Here is an 18933-nt window from a genome sequence, read left to right as displayed (position 1 = left end):
TAAACTCGACTGGAGACCTCCAGCAGTGCTTTTGAGTCTCCAGCTGCTGGATGATGTTATTTTGGATAGAATTAAGTTATCATCTGTGTGAACGATTGTATCTGGTATCCCAGGCGGCCTATTGGATCACTTTCGAAACCGTCCCTAAATGCAGTGCTGCTGGTTATTTGGATAGAAAACAAGCCGAGTTAAGACACAGGAAACAGACTCCTCAATTTTCTTATCTCTGATGTTTGTTGGGAAGCGTCCAATTGCAGGCTTTATTTGTCCTATTGGGAATTATGTTGGAGAGCTACATTTTTGCAATAAGCATCATTTCAGAATTTCTGAAACTGCCATGTTGAAGGATGAAGGAAAAATTATTGTTTTTTCTTGGAATATCATTTCCAACGTTGGGTAAAATGCCCATCACTCCATTAATCAGAAGACCTTGTACAATTGCTGCTCAATGGGAAAGAAAAAATCCCGTTGTTTATTCAGGCAATATATAAAAATAGATTTGACTACATAAGGATTTCTAGAAGAAGTCCGAGATGGATTCTGAGTTATTATCTCACGTTGTATCAATGGTCTATTGAGTTCTACATACTTTGCTGTCTTGCTGGTTTTGCTCTGCCAACATTACGTCCATAAACTGTCATCCTCCTGGCTCTCCCCTTACTTGCGCTTAACAAGCGCAAGTCTCATTGCCAGATGTACTGCACCGTCCAGATTTTTCTTACCTTGGCTTAAAAACTCTCCCGCATGGTTAAAATAATTGGGTGTTAGGAAGAAGGACTTAGCGGCTATGCTAAAGGGAGGAAGACCAATGAATTTAGAATATCAAACAGCTACTGTGTGAGTCAATCCATTCATGGTGATAACGTGTCTGACAATGTGATAATTCTTTGCAGCGAGATTGTGATTAAAGAGTTAGAAATGTAAAGCAATGGAGCCCGCCAAAAAAATATAAATCTAAATAGTTTCTGACATATTGACATGCTATGAGGTAGAGTATTTTCTCGTAGACATTCTGGCAAAAACAGTGTCAGAAAAGATGGCAGATGCCAAAGAAGTCACCCTTGGAGTTTTCCTAGTGACGGAAGGGGATCTCCTAGTTCTTGTTTGAACCCGAGCAATGTGCTTGACAGATAAATCCGACGTTAACCTTTCACAGCTTTGTTTAATGCGGCGTTCTCTTTCCATGTTGTTGTTGTGAAGACCAAGCGGGGGAACTCCATTCTTTTTTTTCTCTCAAGGTTGATGCGGATATTTGACAAAGCGTTTCATTCCGAGTTAGTCTCAAGCTAGTTTACTTGACAGGAGTATGAAGCAAAGGTCTCGCCGCCTTGTCCGACATTTCCAACAAATGTGATGACGTCATACGCCATTCAAGGGAAGTAGCGACCATTCCAGACAAACAAACACAAGTGTTCTGGAAATGCTTCTTAACAGATACAAACAACAAACGAGAAGCATCTTCTCAAAATCGTGGCGCGGCGTTGAGCTAACCCGACAAAAAGGGGAAACTGGCCTCACGTTCAGGCAAACACGTCTAATGAGTCACAGATGCTTGCGTGATACGGACAACAATTAATGTGGATGCAGAACATGTTGACCTACTAAAACGGAACGACGACGGAGAGACAAAAAGACGAGCGTTTCCACGTCAGACGTCCATCGATTCATTTCCGACAACACGGAACATCTTTGCTTCCATCGGACCTTGACGGAAAAGGAAGACACAAGTGGGACTAAGATGACGACAATCATCCGACTCTGTCTTTTGTTATTGTTACAACAACGCAATTTCTATTGCTGTAAAATTGCATTACACGCTTTAAGAGCCACATCAAAAATCTTGGTGGAATCCAAACTGTCCTAATCAAGTGTTATTTTGTTATTCTGCTAACTAATCAACAAAAGGCCATCGATCGATGCCTCCCATGCGCGTTTGGCGGAGGAAAAGACAAAGAGCGCACTCAACAGCTGTTTTGAAGGCATCTCGGTGGACGTCGTCTTGAATCACTAATGACACGATACATGCGGTCTTGGGATAGGCTCTCTGGACGCAATGTGTCTCTGAAGCACCGCGCCGCTCAGATGATCAGTGTCAACAGCAGAGCGTCTCTCACAATGATTGAAACCAGACAGCCAGAACTGCAGACTGCAAACTTCTCTTGTGGCATTGACTCCATGATGCACCCATGGAATGAGGTTGTTGCCACGCCCACACACAGGTCAATAGGTCAGTAGAATAATCACACTGGAGAAAAGACCTCCACCAACAGTGCTAATTGTAGATCAGCTGCACATTGTAGATGTTCACCTCCTGACAGTGAGGCAAGCAAATAAAGTCTGGCAAGTGCAAGCGAGCCACCGGTTGACAGAGAGCAGGTGTCCGAAAGAAGAGGAAAGGAGCAGATGGACAAATGAAGATCAAGTGACAGAGAAAGTGTGTCAAGGAGATGTTTGTCTTGTGTGATGAAAGGGAAACATGGCAGAAGGATGGATGGATGGATGGATGGATGGATGGATGGATGGATGGCTGGCCTTACTTCCCCTTTTAAACCTGATCTCCATACTTGGATCTCCATAGATGGATGACCTTACTTCCCCTTTTAAACCTAATCTTCATAGTTTATTTTCTTTTTTTTTTAAAAAACAGCCTGGCATCTACAGATGGAACATTTCCTTTTTTTTTTTAACGATTGAAAAGATTCAATGTGCAAACACACACACACACAGAAGTTCGAGTCCTCACACCTCACCACAGAATCCTCAGCTTGCAATGGATGGAATAATGTTCACACTGGCAAAGCAAAGCCGCAGTGTCCATCCAAAGAATGAGTCGTAATAACAGAATGATCGGAACTGCAGGAGAGCGCCAGGCCACAAGACCGCCACACCAAAGCAGAACGGACATTTGAATACAGAAAAAAGCCATATGGAAAAGCCACTCTATAAATATCTGCTTTCTGTCTCCAGGTTGTAACGGGGCCAACATTAACACACCTTTCAGAGCAGCGGGCCAATATTATTCCATCTGGTTATCCAGCGTGTGTATCATTACATGCCGAGCAAGCAGAACTCGCTCTCCTAAAAAGCCAAACCGCACGCACTAAAGAATTTCATGTATGTTTGGGCTCATTTGCCTCCAGGAAAAGACAAAGCACCCGAAACAGGTGCTGGTCGGGAACGCGCGTGGATCTGAGTTTCACTTTTTATGGCTCGTTGTCAGTAAATACGTGGAGAAGACCTCACGTAAAGAACCGAGCAAACAATGCTGATTTTTTTTCGCTCACTGATGGCAAGTAAGGAATCCGGCACATGTGAGTAGACGGGCTTGTAATTTTAGACGCCGGGGGAACAAATTGGTCCGTCTCACCCACTCAAGTCAATCAAGACTTTGAGGAGAGAGAAGAAACAGTACACACGGGCAGAAGATCACTGGAGTGTCCCGCCATCCTCCCGCTCGGTGGTCCTTCTTCCCACCGTTTGACCAGTCGAGGAGTATTATTATTACAGAAGAGCGGCCTGATTACAGATGGGAGGTTTCTGACTGGAATGTTTAGACACCCAAATGGAGAACGGGCATAAACACAAACATGCTATTTATAGTTAATGTCCTTTTTCTTTTTTTCTTTAGATATTTTACCCAAATTTTAATGTCATGGTGAAATCATCTGCGATTATTCTCACATTTAAAATGTTTGTTGCCAGAGTGTAAAATTAATTGTGGTGAAGCAATTTTATAATTTTTCAGACTGACCTGATTTAGATTTATACGTTTGGATTCAATTGAAACACACATGAGATGATGGAAAGTAAAGTCACATGTCAAGTCATTGCCCAGGTTGTGGCGATGATATAAACAAAAGTGGTAATAAAAAACAGGCCAAATAGTTTCAGATTGGTTTCACACACACACACACACACACACACACACACACGCTTTGTCAGTCGCGGTCCAAGCCACGACCACCGTGACTGAAGATGACAGTAAATTGCATTGTGAGTCCATTATTATATAAAATCAGTGTCAAAAACTAATCTGAGTTGAAATACTTTTTTATTCTTCTTTTTCATTCACAGATCGGACACAGTGGTGTGTCTCCATCTAGTGGTTGGCAGTAGAATTACACTCAAAATAACCGAGAGGCAGAATAAAATAGAGTTAGAAGCTGTACCCTAAAAAATTCTGAAATAATTCAGTATGCTGGGGGGATTACTGTATTTATAAATTCAGCATTTCGGCAAAATTTATTCGACGAGAGAGAGAGTTCAACGGAGGTCATACTTTGGACAAGTACAGGAGCCTTTGGCAGAACATACCAACCTCTTAGTTCCAGGAACTACACGCCAAGTCTAATATAAAAATATTGACTTGGCGCCCCCCTGGGATATTTTGGTGCCGAGGAACTATGTTGAACTCGGATGAGGAATTTCAAATTATAGAGTTGTCAAATAACAAATATATAAGGATACTCTTACAGTACCCATTTCTGTGCTGGGACAGAGGCGCATTCTTCCTGAAAATTGAGGTCGAACTCTAAATTGTATCTGTCGACGTATCGAATAAGCGTGTCTAAATGTGCGTGTTGCCCCAACTGATTGTTGTTTGGATGTCGACAGGAAAACGGAGTAAAAAAGCGGGGCAGGTGGCCTCCTTCATCTGGAGCACAGCTGTACGCACGATGACTCACACGCTCCTTCCTACCTTGACCAAAACATGCGTACACAAGCGTACCTTCAAACACATATTTACCACGATGAAACACACACACATACCAGCACAGCAACCTTAGACATTTCCAATCAGACACGGCGGACCTCCCCCGTCGTCGCTTTGATGTTGCATTTAATGGGCAATTTTATTCCCGAAAATAAAAAGTTATCTAGCTGTTTCGCTCATTATACAACATCAACGGCTCTCAAATCTACTCGAGCCTTGAATAGCGGCCATTTTTTCCAAGGTTTATGATTGTTGCCATGTGAAAGTCGTAAATCTGCAAAAGAGTCTATATTTGCGTAAAGAGACATTTTGATGTACGAGTCATGTAAAACGTACAATAACGCTAACTGACGGGTAGGTGGTCGCTCTGGGTGATCTTTCAGTTTATTAAGAACGTCAAAAACCTACTTGTTACCAAGATCAAGTGCTCCCAATTTTTTAAAAATGTTTCACGGTATTCATTAACTTGCGTATTATTTCGAATTTCACAGGGAATAATTCAAACGTGTTAAATTAAGACAGCAAGTGACATCGATTTTTTTAACATTATTATTTTTGGGATCAGATGGCAATAAAATGATTCCAAGTTGATTTTGTTCTACAAACATCAGCCAGTTTTTTACTCCCAGGAGGTATATTATGAAAAATGCATTTTTGAGTTAAATTAAAGGGAAATTTCTGCCTATTTCTGAAAATATACTTGAGTATTCTGCATTTCTAGAAATGTGGTAGTGGTTCATACATAACATAATACATTTTAATATAAGATTATTTTGAACCGCGTTGCTAACCAAATCAGCAGCACTCATCGAGGCACATGACTAGTTCCTCATATGGATGAAAACGCGTTTTTTTCTTCAGCCTCTTTTGATCCTCAGCCCCTCTCTGGATTTCACCATAATTTTCGTTTTTTATTATAAACTCCACTCTAACTCGACATAAACATGCTGCTGACGATGTTTAATATTATGCCAAAAATAAAGGGATGCTCCCTATCATTATCCCTCCGCTTATCTGCAGTCGAGTAAATAAACTCCCGTCTACCAGTTTGTAGGATTACGCTAGTATATGTGATCTCCACTTTGAATATCTGTTCCCAATTGCTATTCATTTGATTCAATCAAATCGTCGCCATCTCATTTGTTATCCCGATTTCTGGTGTCCAAATGTGTTTGGGAAAATTCTCTGGTATGTGAATAAAATTGCAAGTGCGATCATCTCTCAGTACAAGCGACTCCTCGGCCAAGTCGTGTTGAGCAAACATTGTTTCGAGACACTTTAGCTGCTCTACTCGTGTGGATGTTTCCGAGTGGTACCGAGTTACTTTTGGATGTGAGGGCGGCGACTGTGTTAACAAAAGGGTGAATCATCCCGCCGTTGGCTTGGACGCCTCCCCGCCAGGCTCTTGTAAATATTTGAGAGGGACTGTTGACATGAAGATAACACGAACTAATGCACTTACGAGTCAGGAAAGTTAGCGATGGCTCAAGAGCAGCGGGTTTCAAACTGGGGTCTGGGGACCCTCGTGCTGAAGCTTGGCGGTCCACACGATAATAAATCTTTTTATTCCTATTGTTTGTACAGTTTATAAGTCACATTAAGGATGGAGAAAGTTTTGCAATGATTTGCCTTTGTCTATTTTTTTTTTTACATCACAAAGAGCTCACATTCGAGTAGGGGTGTGTAAACTTTTTATATCCACAGTACATATGGCGACTAATTCGCAAATAAAATAAAATGAACATATTACCGCTCCCTACGTTAGCTTTGGACCAATTCTAATCTCTGATACTTTTATTTATTTATTTATTTATTTATTTATTTATTTATTTATTTATTTATTTATTTATTTATTTATTTATTTATTTATTTATTTATTTATTGTCAAAAGGCTTAGCTAGCATTTTATTTCTGAAAACAGAAAAAGTATTTAATTTCGACATGAAGCTGTGTAGTATTTTAATCAAGTTATTTTGGGGATATTTTCTTTATTGCTCATGGCTCTTATTTTATTGTCGCTTTCATTTGAGGGCGTCCATAAAGAATAATTTCTCCACTCTAAGGGGAGCCTTGACCCAAAAAGCGTTGCTGTTTAGTTTGAGATTATATCAATATTGATGATAAAATCCTACAAAGCTGCTCTCAGGCTTCCATTCAATGACTTCATTATTGCTTGCGTCGTCACGGCAACAACACACACTTATTATCTGACGTCAAGTGTTGTTTATTATTATTCTTTTATTGACGCACGAAAGGACAGTGCATGAGTGGCCGCTTTTTTTTTTTTGGTCACTCCGACATCATGAATTGTTCGAGCTACACAACGGTTACAGTCTTTGGACACTTGAGTCCATACACCTGCACGGGGATCAAACATGGCGGCAATCAGGCCAAATTTGGGCATTTCCTTTCTTGGTACTTTCTGGTTTGGGGGAGGTGATCATCATATTGTTTTGCTCATCTCTGTGATTACAGAATAGTTCCTATTTCATTTCCAAGTGGTTGCGTAAAGGTCGATTTGAAACTTTGCTGTTTTTGCAACTTGTGCATCATCACTACGCACATTTCCACAATGACCTCGCGCTCCCTTTGGAGCAGCTGAGGAACATCTCACGCTGACGTCGAAAGAGAAGAGCCGCCAATTTATGAATAGTTGCTATTCTGGAGTGTTCTCTTGGCAGAAGCCCCAAACTCTAGTGTGTGGCCTCTCTACCAAAAAAACATCAGTTTCACAAAAAGCTTTCTAAATTTGCTTTTATTGCCATTCCGATGGCTGACTCATCACATCGTCACACGAATAACGAGGGCTTCCCCTAGCGCCTAAAGTCGAAGAGAAATCTCTCCAAAACTTGAATGTGCACCATGCTAAGAACATAACTCTTGGCATGTTGTTGACACACAGTCTTTTGTTGTGCTCCAGAAAATTCCATCAAGAAAGAATGGGCTTTAGTGGCACGACATATCTATTGTCCGTCCCTTAGACATGAAGTTGAAACGCGCACGCAACCACAACAAGAGCTTGTTTGCGCGGCGGCCACACCTGACTGATAAGGACGGACTGAGTATGTGGGCATCTCGGTACTTTCAAGCTTCCACCTGTGCCGCCATCAACATCGTGAGCAGCAACCCACATTCAGGAAGTCTTACGATAGTTATCAAATGTGATTTTATTGACATTAATCAGGGATTTTGCTGTTATTCCAACTTGTTCTGACATTTGATGGATAATATTAGAACAAATGGGAATTGATTTTTTTTTGTGCTCATTCTGAACCAAAGCTAATAAGTATTTGGTGTCATGGATGTATGGTTAATTAATTATTTAATTTCAATTCATTTTATTTTGTATATATATTTATTTTGAGTAATGTAGGGGCTTGAAATTTTTCACCCAAAAATGACTTCTGGTATATTTAGTCCGATTTGACATTAAAATGCTGTCGAGCTTGCAAAATATAAATCAGTCTGCTTTCATAAAGGACAAGAGAAATTTGAGAATTATGACTTTTCATAGTTTGAAATCAGACAATCTTTAGTTTAAAAAAATAACTCTAAACGCTAACTCGATTATCAAAATACAAAGGGAATACAATTGGAAAATCGATTTGTTTTTCCGATTACTCGATTAATTTTTAAAAATGTATTTGGTATTGCAACGTTCACAAAAGCAAGCCTTTAGACACTGAGGTCAACAAATGAGATTTTTGTGGGATTGCATATATTATATTAAAACTATATTATATAACAATTGTATTTGAATTCATTTTAAAGGCGAAAATAGAGTCGGTATAGCCTAAAAGATGTTATAGGCCAAAAGGGACGCACAATATAGTAAATACAGAAGAGCATCGTGTAGGGACGCATCTGGCTTTCATTGGCCAGTAACTACAAAGTGCATTTTTGAGGCTTGTCTTTATCCATGAGTGAAAAACAAACATGAGCATCCCAACACATGATTTCCTGTCATGTTTCATCAGATGTCAACACAGGCTGTAAATATACCACCATAGTGTACAGCTGCGGTGCATTCAAGGACTGGCTATCGGGGTACGTACTTTGCTGCCGTTTCTCTCACAGCGGCCGGCGCAGCTCTCCAGACGCCAACATACACCTGCCCACACACACATTCACAAGACGCATTCCTTCCATGACATAAATGGACGGCTCAGGTGTTTCCGCCTTTGTAGTTTGACAAACACCGAGCAAGAGACAGAAAGTGAGCGAGACAGATGGAGAATAGCGCTGGAAGAGATATGATGTTTTCCTTTCTTCCGCCTGGGCTCTGAAACTCCATCTCTCTTTCATTGCCTCTTTCATTGTCACTCAAGTCTTTTGTGCGCCGCCGATGAGGCCCCCTCGACACCAAAGAGGTCATCCGGCCGATACCCGACTCCCATTGACGGCCCCGCTAACATCCTTTCCATAACTTCTTTTCATTTCCCGACACAAGGGCTGTTAAAGTTGTGTCTTTTTTTTTTTTTTTTTTCCCCTGCTAAAATGTTTTTTTTTTTTATGAAATTGAACACAGTGGTTTTTCATTGCAACAGAGCACGGGGTGTTCTCTATGGTGGAGGATTGTGTGGTTATGGTCTTGGAGCCTAGACTGGTTTAGACTAAAGGGGGGTGGGGGGGGACACAATGGTTTTTCGAGGCCCCACACATTGAGTTGCGGCCTACAAACATTCGAGCCGACTGTACTTTGCAGTTCGAACTGTACGAACAAGAATTTGTGTCTTTGGATTATTATTAACCGGTTTAATCCAAATATTATTTAGATGAAGAGATATTGGAAGAGCAAGTGGCAACGGGTGTCTTCCGTTATTCACCCAGCTGCACTTTCTTGACTCTTTCAGCCTCATCTCTAGTTTGACCAAAGGACAATAACAAACTCTTGCTAAGTGGCCCTGGAAGATCTTTCAATAAACATTTTGTTTCCCTAAAAGTGTATTGCCTCTGTTTTAGAGAGACTAAAAGGCTCATAGCGACACATGTCGGCCCGTCGCCTCTACATTAAGCAGCCTCGCTTCTTTCATTTATCTCTCCTCCTTCCATCTTCATCTCTCAACAATTTACATCCAGAGGTTGAGGAGCAGCTGGACAATAAAAGCAGCTTAAAAGACTCACCGCCGCAATGTTTACATTAGCCGGCCTTAAGCGGCGATGAAATTGAACAGTAAAAAGGTCATTTGTGTTGCTCGCCGGCCAGGTTGCGTTGACATTTATCTCTGGCTGTCATAGTGCAAATGTCTTTCGGAAAGTGCAATGACTGTGGGAGCTTTTAGGAGGAGCTCGGGAAAGGAAAGGCGGCCTCTTCTTTCAAGCATTAAAAGGGCTTTGGATTTCAGGACTTATCTGGATTCCCAACACATTTTTAGGAACCAAAGAAAAAGGCTTTTGTGGAAATTCCCAGGATTACCTCATTTGGTCAAATTGGTCATAACAGCAAAATGAACCTTTTTGATAATTATTTTTAGTCACTCAAGGCGGTGGGAGGTCTTTATTTGTACAAACAATTTTATTAATTTATGGAGTGGCCATTACGTGCTGCTGTTTTGGTTAGCAATGGAATTACAATGGGGTCCACAGTAACTACAAAACGGGAGCAAAGGATCGCAATGAACTAAAAAAAAAAATGTGTTTTTTTCCCACGATGTGTCTCAATTAACACATTTATGCAACAACAAATACTAATCTATTATGTTACCGCCACACAACGCTGCTGACAATCTTACCACGCACCAAATGGTTTCCGAGCGCAAAGAAACCCACGACTCTGACCCCGCCCCACCTTCCCCTGGCGTGACAGCCGAGCACGATGCACCTTCTGCTAGTTACGCGAGTTTAAAGCATAGTTGCACATGTTTACTACACTCGCCCCTGGGGGACGTGTGGTTGTCACATGGCCTCGCTGCAAGTCATTAAAGTAGCAGATACAGCTTATAGCTCATGTTTACACTGACCATTTGTTGGAAGACATGTGGAACAGATGTCTCCCCCCTGACCCCCCACCCCCCCAAAAAAAACACTTTGGAGACGTTTCATTCTTGGGCTTGATTATGACACACTCAGAAACACAGGGTTAATCTACTTGATCTAAGCGGGAGGAGGCATTCCCTGTCAACAAAGCAAACTAAAAACACGATTTCATCTGCACACCTTTCAACAAGGATTACTTCATGTACACACTCGCGCTGATAACGTGTATAAATGGAACATGTTGCGTTGTGGCGTCTTGTCTGCGCTGCATTTGTTTAAAACGTGTCAAACATTCAGCGTAGTGTTGCTGTGTACTACTTGTTGTCATTACTTCCAGGATTGTTAGTACTTCATTCGAGGACAAAATGTTTGTCTCGAGTGGGACTAGAACACAGTGTGAGACAGAAGCGAAATGAAGAGAAATTTGATTCATATGTTCCAGCCCCACTGACCATTTTATTAGGAAAATTAGCAGTCGATAATATATTTTGAGATTAGTTTCTGTCGCACTTCAATGTACATTGTGCTGCTCACCTGGTGTGCACAGATTGGCCACCTGGGGACAGTAAGACAGACTCAGCTCCTCTCTTGCTATCCTTCTCAATACAGCAGTAATATTAACAGTTCTTTGCGAGGGATAAAGAATATATGCTTGAGAGATTTATTTTTATTTTTATATGGTTTATGTGTTATGGCACAATTGCTTAAAGGGTAACGGCACTGCCACATGTATGCTATTTTTTTTTTTACTGCTGTCCACTCTGCTGCTGCAAAACCAAATGACCAATGAAATGTTCGTCTATTCCATTCAATTCAATTATTTAAACCATTTGGGTTATATTTTAACAAGACCAAATAATCTCGACCCATCCATGGTGCATTTTAATGGGGCGACCATGAAGACAAAATACTGTAACTATCTATAAAGCCATAGTGATGATCAAACGCTTTTGCTCACCAAAACACACTCTCCCCGCAAGTACGTAATTTGCATGCTCATCAAAGTGCACGCGAAGCTCCAGGCCAGAGTGGAGCATGGAGGCTTATTGTGGCAGAGGTATGCGGGCGATCCTTCAGACTCGAGGATAAATAGTGGCAGAGTGGCAACAGGAGGCTGTCACCTCTGCTGTTATCACACTATGAAGCTTCGCCATTAACACCGACACCACCAGACCTTTAAGCATTGTATGATGCTACACACAATGTCAAACCTTTTGACCAAAATGTTTCAAAGCTTATCCCAGGATCTCACCCTCACTGTGGCGAGTGACAGCTTCCCTTCAGAAGTTGCGTACCCACAGAGGAGATAAGAGCCTGTCTGAGTGCTACTTGTTACGGAATGAAGCCGCCCTCATGGCACACGCATGCATTCATCATAGTATCGTCTCATCTCTGTGGGCACCCGCCCTAACCCGAGCGGCCCCAGACGGCTTTGCAATGATGAATGGCGAGCCAAGTGGCGCTTAGAGGGGGACATGTCACACAAATGCGGATTTACATCTCGGGTAGTAACGCAACCCCCATGGCTCACTCATGCGATGCTTTTATGTCACACACAACACATACTTGGCGCTATATGAAACTAAATTGGAAATTATCATCAGATAGTAGTCATGACACGAAAAAACAACAGACAAAATACAGTCTATTTTAATTACAAGTTTATTTATTAGGGATGATGCTCCATATGATAAACAAAAGCGGAAAAGAACATTCACAGTACATTTTCCTATTATGGTGCATTCACGCTTCTAATCCAAATAGCTGTGCTTGACAAATGTCACGTTACAAAAATACTTTCCGTTTTGGGTGACAGAGAATGTACATTGGAAATGGCCTCGATAAATTGATCAGGTTTAGGTTTGGGCAACGACCTTTTAATATTGAGTTAGCACACTGGATATTAGCAACAACTCGACTAGACAGCGGCAAACTGAGGTTTGATGGTTCATCGACACACTAAAGATGAGGAAGGTTACATAAAATCAATATGGAAATGAATCAATATGAAACGTTATTGGTCATGTGTGTCTGTGTGAAGAGGTAGAAAGAAACATGGTGGTCAAAATGGTGGAAGGGTCCCAGGGGTTAGTACACATCAGCAGGTCATCTACAAAAGTCTTGTTGTTCCTCGAACCAGGAAAAATAATGTCAAGCGCTATACACTGTACAACCGTTTGACTCGGATGTACTTGATGTTAATTGTGATGGTACGAATTTGAATAAGGCTGGATTTACACTGCATGGTTTACGTTAGAAATTAGATTTATTTTTTTTTTGCTTGCAATTAGGAAAAATAAATTGCACTGAATCAGCCGCTTCCAAAGTGTAGCACTTCCCCTAGTGGCAGATAAAAGAATCACTGCCCAAGTACAGTTCAGTTATATTTCACTTTGAAGTTCAATATTTTTTCCGATTTAATCTTTAATAACGGTTTGTTTCCAACGTTTATGTACGATTCATCTTAATAGGAAGATTAAATAAATTTATCACTTGGACCTGCAGTGTAAAATCAGACTAACAGGTCAAAATAAGGGCTTTGATGTGGCATGAATTGCAACCAAATGGGGACTGTTCAACAATCTGGCTGTGAGGCAATGACACAAACGCCAGATTACCCATTTGTTGGAAACAGATACAGCTTCCCCACACGTGTGCGCTGAAATATCTGGACGCAACATCTCATCATTGTCCATTAAAAAGCTATTCCCCACATTTTTCATGTTTATCTAAGGCGTAAATACATCTCATGTTGGTTGTCCAGATTATCATGAATACAGATACAGATGTGTTTTTTTTTAAGGTCCACTACGAGGCCCAAATCATAATTCAAGAAGCGACCGTGGCTTCCGTAAAGGTTTTTCAACACGGTATAAACCTGTAAAAGAAAAGATTGTAGAAAACGGTTTTGATCGTATTGCTTGTTTTTCCCGCTGGTAACAAAACTAAATGCTAAAAATAGATTGTCAGAAAAAACAAAAAAATCATATTGGTTATTGATGGGGGAAAAAAAACACTAATTATTTATCTATTTACTAAAAAGTGTGATTTCAAACATGTAACATACTCTTCCACAATAGGGATCTCCTCTATGTGTAGGGCAGACCCTTCCTTCATCTAAATGCTAAAAAAAAACACGACACCAATATCATATGAACGCTAAACGCTGCCATTTGTCTTATTGTAGAGTGTTGACGGGACTGGCGCAAAGATGACGCAATGCCGCCGGGTCTCGATGTGGTTCCCTTTTTTGCGTGATTGTACTTTGACGGAGACAGCAGCTCAGTGAGCCTCACGGACCTTGCCCTGCAGGGCGTCGCACGTCTTCTTGGCGTCGCCCAGCAACATGGCCGTGTTAGGCTTGTAGAAGATGGGGTTGTCCACGGCGGCGTAGCCCACGCCCAGCGAGCGTTTCATCACCACCACCTACGGTAAACGGGAGCGGACACCGTCAAGACGGTAAGCGCCGTCGGCCATTGACGAAGGGGGATGTCACAACGGCGCAGGAGAATTTACAGAGGCTCCTCGCTCCATTGGTTGATTTTTTTTTTTGCTAACGAGCGAAAATTTGACTCACAAGACAAAGATATTCATCTATCGTTCAGTATTGATCCATCCATCCATCCATCATGCACAATACTGAATAATTTCTAAAGATGGAAAATTTGCTGAAAGTTAGGAAGGCATGGCAAAAAAAAAGGCAGACGTGATTTGAGTTACGAGCACTGGATTGAGCTCTTGAGTCAAGGTAGGGCTGCATGCTTTGTATGCTAATTGCAAAGCCCTTCCCGCTCAAGGACTTGCTCACATCTGCTGCATGATTTCTCTCCTGCCGGTTTCATTTTAGGTGATAATTTAATCCCGTCTGTGCCAAAAACACACTTTGTTGCTGTTTTGAGCGGAAAAGTTCAGGGAAGTTTATTCTCCGAAATGGCTTATTCTTGCTTCACTTTGCCGACCGACTGTTTAAAAGCGCTTCCCTAAACAGTGCATGCTCATGTTGCCCCATCTGTGTGTATGGACAGCCTCCTTTTCTTTCTCTGTGTTGGAGGCAGGCGGTCATTAGTTTAGGACAGAATTATGGTTTTACAATGACTATCCTTTTTTTTGCGCTGTCATTGTTAGGTGGATTTTTTTTGTTTGTTTTGCATTGCGGCCCAAAATTTATTTAGTTATAAGCAAGCTTTAGATAAATCGCTGCTTGAGTGAAGCGAGGGCAACACAAAATTACAAGACTCAGAAGGAGCGTGCAGCAGATGCTAACATGCAAACATCATTCACTTAAAGATACACAACACATACTGTAGATGAGACTTAGTAATTCCATTAAATGATTAATTAAACCTTTGAAAATCCTACTATATTACAATGTTGATTTAAGATCAATAACTAAAATTCGTAACCTAACATAATATAGCTCACTGATTAAGAGGAGTCATATAAATCACAACAGGCAAAGTCAACAAACAGCTTGTAAGGCTCATGCAAAGTTATACAAGTTTTGAGACGCCGATGTTAACCGGTTAATGGGCCCATGCTTATTCACATGCTCAGCAAATTGGGTTATCTTTTAAGTTTTTTTTGGGAAAGGCTGCTGTGGGCAAAGAGCATCAATCCCAGATTTCGGAGCGGTGCCATTCCACAGGGACGCAGTCACCCCTAATAGGATCAGGATGGGACCGCACCTGGAGCTTTAAACATCTTCTTTCTTGCAACATGAACACGTCTGTTGCTCTTTTATCTATTTGGGGGCCCTCGAATGTTACGACGGAGCGCGCACGTGTGCCAGATGTGTCTTACCTGCTTGGCCTTCCAGACCTCCAGCACGGGCATGCCGGCGATGATGGAGTTGGGGTCTTCCTGGGCGGCGGAGTTTACAGTATCATTGGCGCCGATCACTAGGACCAAGTCGGTCTCTGGAATGACACGCGGTGAATTAAAGTACTAGCCAATAGGAATGGGCCAACATATGATTCGACATGGAAGGTACTACGCCCTTTGCAGGAATTTCTTTTGGGCGACTGCCTTGGAACAAAATTTGGGTAATAATTTCAGTGGTTCTCCAAAGGTTTGGAATTCAAATCTCGGCCCGCCTCAACTTACCAGGGAAGTCTTCATTGATTTCCTCCATCTCCAGGACAATGTCGTAAGGGACGCCGGCTTCAGCCAACAACACGTTGAGCTGACCGGGCATACGGCCGGCGACGGGGTGGATACCGAACCTGGAGAAACATCTTGTAATTAAAATTTTTAAATCACCAAAAACTTTAAAAAAAAAAAAAAAAAGAGAAGAAACAAACCCATGTGTAAAATGGCAGAATAGCAGTCAAAAATGTGTTTAAAAAACATTATGTGAATTTTTTTGTATTTGATCCCCGACATGTCAAGAATTTTGGCTCCCTCAGATTGGCTCACATTTTTGGAAATTCAACCTATCTCTATAACTCAACAATACTTTTCTTACATTACAACTTGAACATCACCCTTGGCAACATTAAAGAGACTATTGCAGACCTGCCCGAGACTGGAATGAATTACAAAACCACCACGCCAAGGCTTGGTGTGAGAGACAAAACAAATTGACAATTTACAAATCCAGCCAGAGAATACAAAATGATTTCCCCAACAACAAGAATAAAGCATCCGTGTGGTGTAACACCAGCCGGCGTTTGTATTGGGATTAACTCATATTAGTTTGGTGATTTTAGGCAGGAGCGGAGTGCAGGCGGGCCGGGCCGCAGCATCTGGGACGTATTAGCGGCGGCGGGGGATTGAAAACGACACTTTGGACGCCAGAGTAAACCTCCAATTGTACAACGCGACGCCGATTAAAAGGGATTACGGTCATTAAAAATTAGAATACGGAGCAAAGTCAAGAGCTTTTTCTTTCCTTCTCTTGAACTCTGACCGGCCACTTTCTCTCTAATCAAGTACAAATGCTCCAAGAAGTTCGCGAGCAGCAGCTGCCGCCACCGCCATCAAACAACGGAGGCGGGATCAATTCCACGTGCTTCCATATCCTTATTCATCCTTCTTGTGTTTTTTGGTCAACTCACTCCATCCGCCCCGTCCCCCTTTGAGTTCTTTGCCATCATTCGCAAGACTTGGCATTTGACTGGAATTCATTCAAAAGCACGCCGTCCATTTTTGCACACAATTACTCGAGCTTGTTTGTTCAACGTTTGATTTGAACGGAGTTTATGTTGGTGAGCACAACACGGGCGGGTGTATGTGAGGAGAAGCCAACAACTACAGCGCTAGCGAAGAATGTTAACTTGGGAGAAGGTTACCGGGGTGCGGCTCGAGATGTGGAACTTACCGAACGTCCTTGCCAGCATCTTTGAGATTCTTCACCAATTCTGCGATGGGGTACTGAGCCTTGGCAGCACAAAGACCATAACCTACGAGAAAGAGTGAGTATTATTCATTTCAAGTCGTTAGCTGTTCCTAAAACTTTGATAGTAATGATTCCGACAAGAGGCGGGTCTATTTATAGCAACAGCAAGATTGGCAGTTAGTGGAGTCCAAACTGTTTTAGCTAAGTAGTAAAACCACAGGAACATTTTTGAAGTGGAGTCCTGCAGCTGACCCTCACAGCCCCTCCAAGCGCTCGCCGACAACCCGCTGTGACTGCCTTTTACGATCCCGCAGAACGTGCTAATGCGGTTGGGAGAGCAAAGCGTCCAAGCAGGTACACTTGAAAAGAAAATGGGCGGCCGGTAACCTTGCCAGCTTCAAAAGAACGTCACCGCCCCTGATCGTATGTTGCCAAATCGCCAATAAATGTTTGAAGGCTTAGTGTCGTTAAAATGCGGCCTGGACTGGTGAGTGACGTGGGTGTCGATGACAATCGCTACGAAACAGGGATTCCATTTGTGGAAAGTCTAAACATGAAAACAAAAATATATTAAATTGCTCTTTATCAAGCCATAAAAAATACACAAACACGCACATAGCAGACGCTTTAGTGGTGTTTGGAAATCTTATCGCAACAACCAATCGGAAACCTTTTTCGGACGGGATGATTAAAGTCGAGAGTTCCCAACACAAGGGGGGAGAAAAAAAGTAAATTATTGTCCTCTCTTTGCTTCCAACATTCTGTATTTTGGAGGAAAATAAACCTGAGGGAGATGGGCCAGACAAAGCATGCAAATCACGTTTATTGAGAAATTTCTTAGGGTTTTCCCAGATGTCAATCAGGTGAGGTGACGGTGCGCTACGATTGGTTAAGTTGAAACATGAGGACGGGCTAAATAAGGCAGCACTCGGCAGTAGACTGCTGATTACTGCAGCAGAGAAAATAATCAGCCGTTTGATTCCGCGGCGTTATGGCTATTATGACATCAGCAATCGTAAAGTCTGGATATTTTGCATTGCAGCAGAATAGAGGTCAACAGCTGAACGCCCAAAAGCATCAATAAAACTTTTTACTGACAGCCTCAATGACCTCAAACTAATGTGACAGTCCAAGTATCTTATCTTTGACAGGCTTTGTTATGATTCTTCTAAATTCTCATGTTTTGACTTTTACAAATATTCCCTGGAATCCCTTTTTTTTTTTTTATTTGCTGAAAAGACGGATAAAAACAAATCAAAACAATTTTTTTTCCCCCCACTCCGTCCAACGTTATTCTGGCTCCTTTTTGGTCAGGCTGTCTGATATGATCATTGTAGTCATCCATTAGTAACAGAAAAGTCAAATATTTGCAATATCATATACACATAAAATTTAGCACAAAATTAATTAGCACGCACTGCATTGCAGATTTTATCAGACACGACCACACAAGGGTCTAAGAATGTCTGTTCCTGGCAGGGTAAGTGTGCAATGGGGGGGGGGGGGGCAACCTTGTCAATTACCCTAGCAAAACGGTGATGTAACACGGGTCAACAAAGGGTTAAATAAACAGAACACACACTTTGCAAACCCTGAAAGGGGGGGGGGGCAGTGACTGGCAAAGTGCCATGTTTTTCGACTTGTATGTGTGTGTTACCTGGAGTGATAATAATGCTCTGGGCCTCTTTAATCATCTCCACAGTCTGATCAATGTTGACCTCGGTGTGCGTCCCCGTGATCTCCATGGGCTTCCCGGTGCCTGTGGAAGACGTGCCGTAGCCTCCCAAGATCACGTTGGCCAGCGAGCGGTTCATTGCCTGACGGGCAGAATTGCTTTCATCAAAATGATCGCCTCATCTTGGGTCAACTTTATTTATGGCGAGTGTGAGAAAGCACACACGTGAGG

At 41.9% G+C, this 18933-nt stretch overlaps 1 protein-coding gene across 3 annotated transcripts in view; it reads right to left on the bottom strand.

Annotated features, from left to right (window-relative positions):
* Positions 1-18933, bottom strand: part of nnt (nicotinamide nucleotide transhydrogenase) — a 59468-nt gene that overhangs the window by 30482 nt on the left and 10053 nt on the right. For 2 of the 3 annotated variants that reach the window (XR_009716320.1, XM_061292695.1), the window contains exons 18-21: positions 18685-18844; positions 17010-17091; positions 15794-15912; positions 15491-15606 (exon numbers count right to left, since the gene is read on the bottom strand). Coding sequence is in view for 2 of the 3 variants with exons in the window: in XM_061292695.1 (XP_061148679.1) it covers positions 15491-15606; positions 15794-15912; positions 17010-17091; positions 18685-18844 (477 nt within the window). In the remaining variant the exon portion in view is untranslated. Of the gene's footprint in view, positions 1-12334; positions 14117-15490; positions 15607-15793; positions 15913-17009; positions 17092-18684; positions 18845-18933 lie in introns of those variants that run through there. The other variant, XM_061292696.1, reaches the window with a different exon arrangement.

The sequence above is a fragment of the Syngnathus typhle genome, linkage group LG12 (genome assembly GCF_033458585.1).
Source record: "Syngnathus typhle isolate RoL2023-S1 ecotype Sweden linkage group LG12, RoL_Styp_1.0, whole genome shotgun sequence".
Lineage (NCBI taxonomy): Eukaryota > Metazoa > Chordata > Actinopteri > Syngnathiformes > Syngnathidae > Syngnathus > Syngnathus typhle.
Note: the sequence above shows the minus strand (reverse complement) of the source record. Positions and strands in the feature narration are given on the sequence as shown.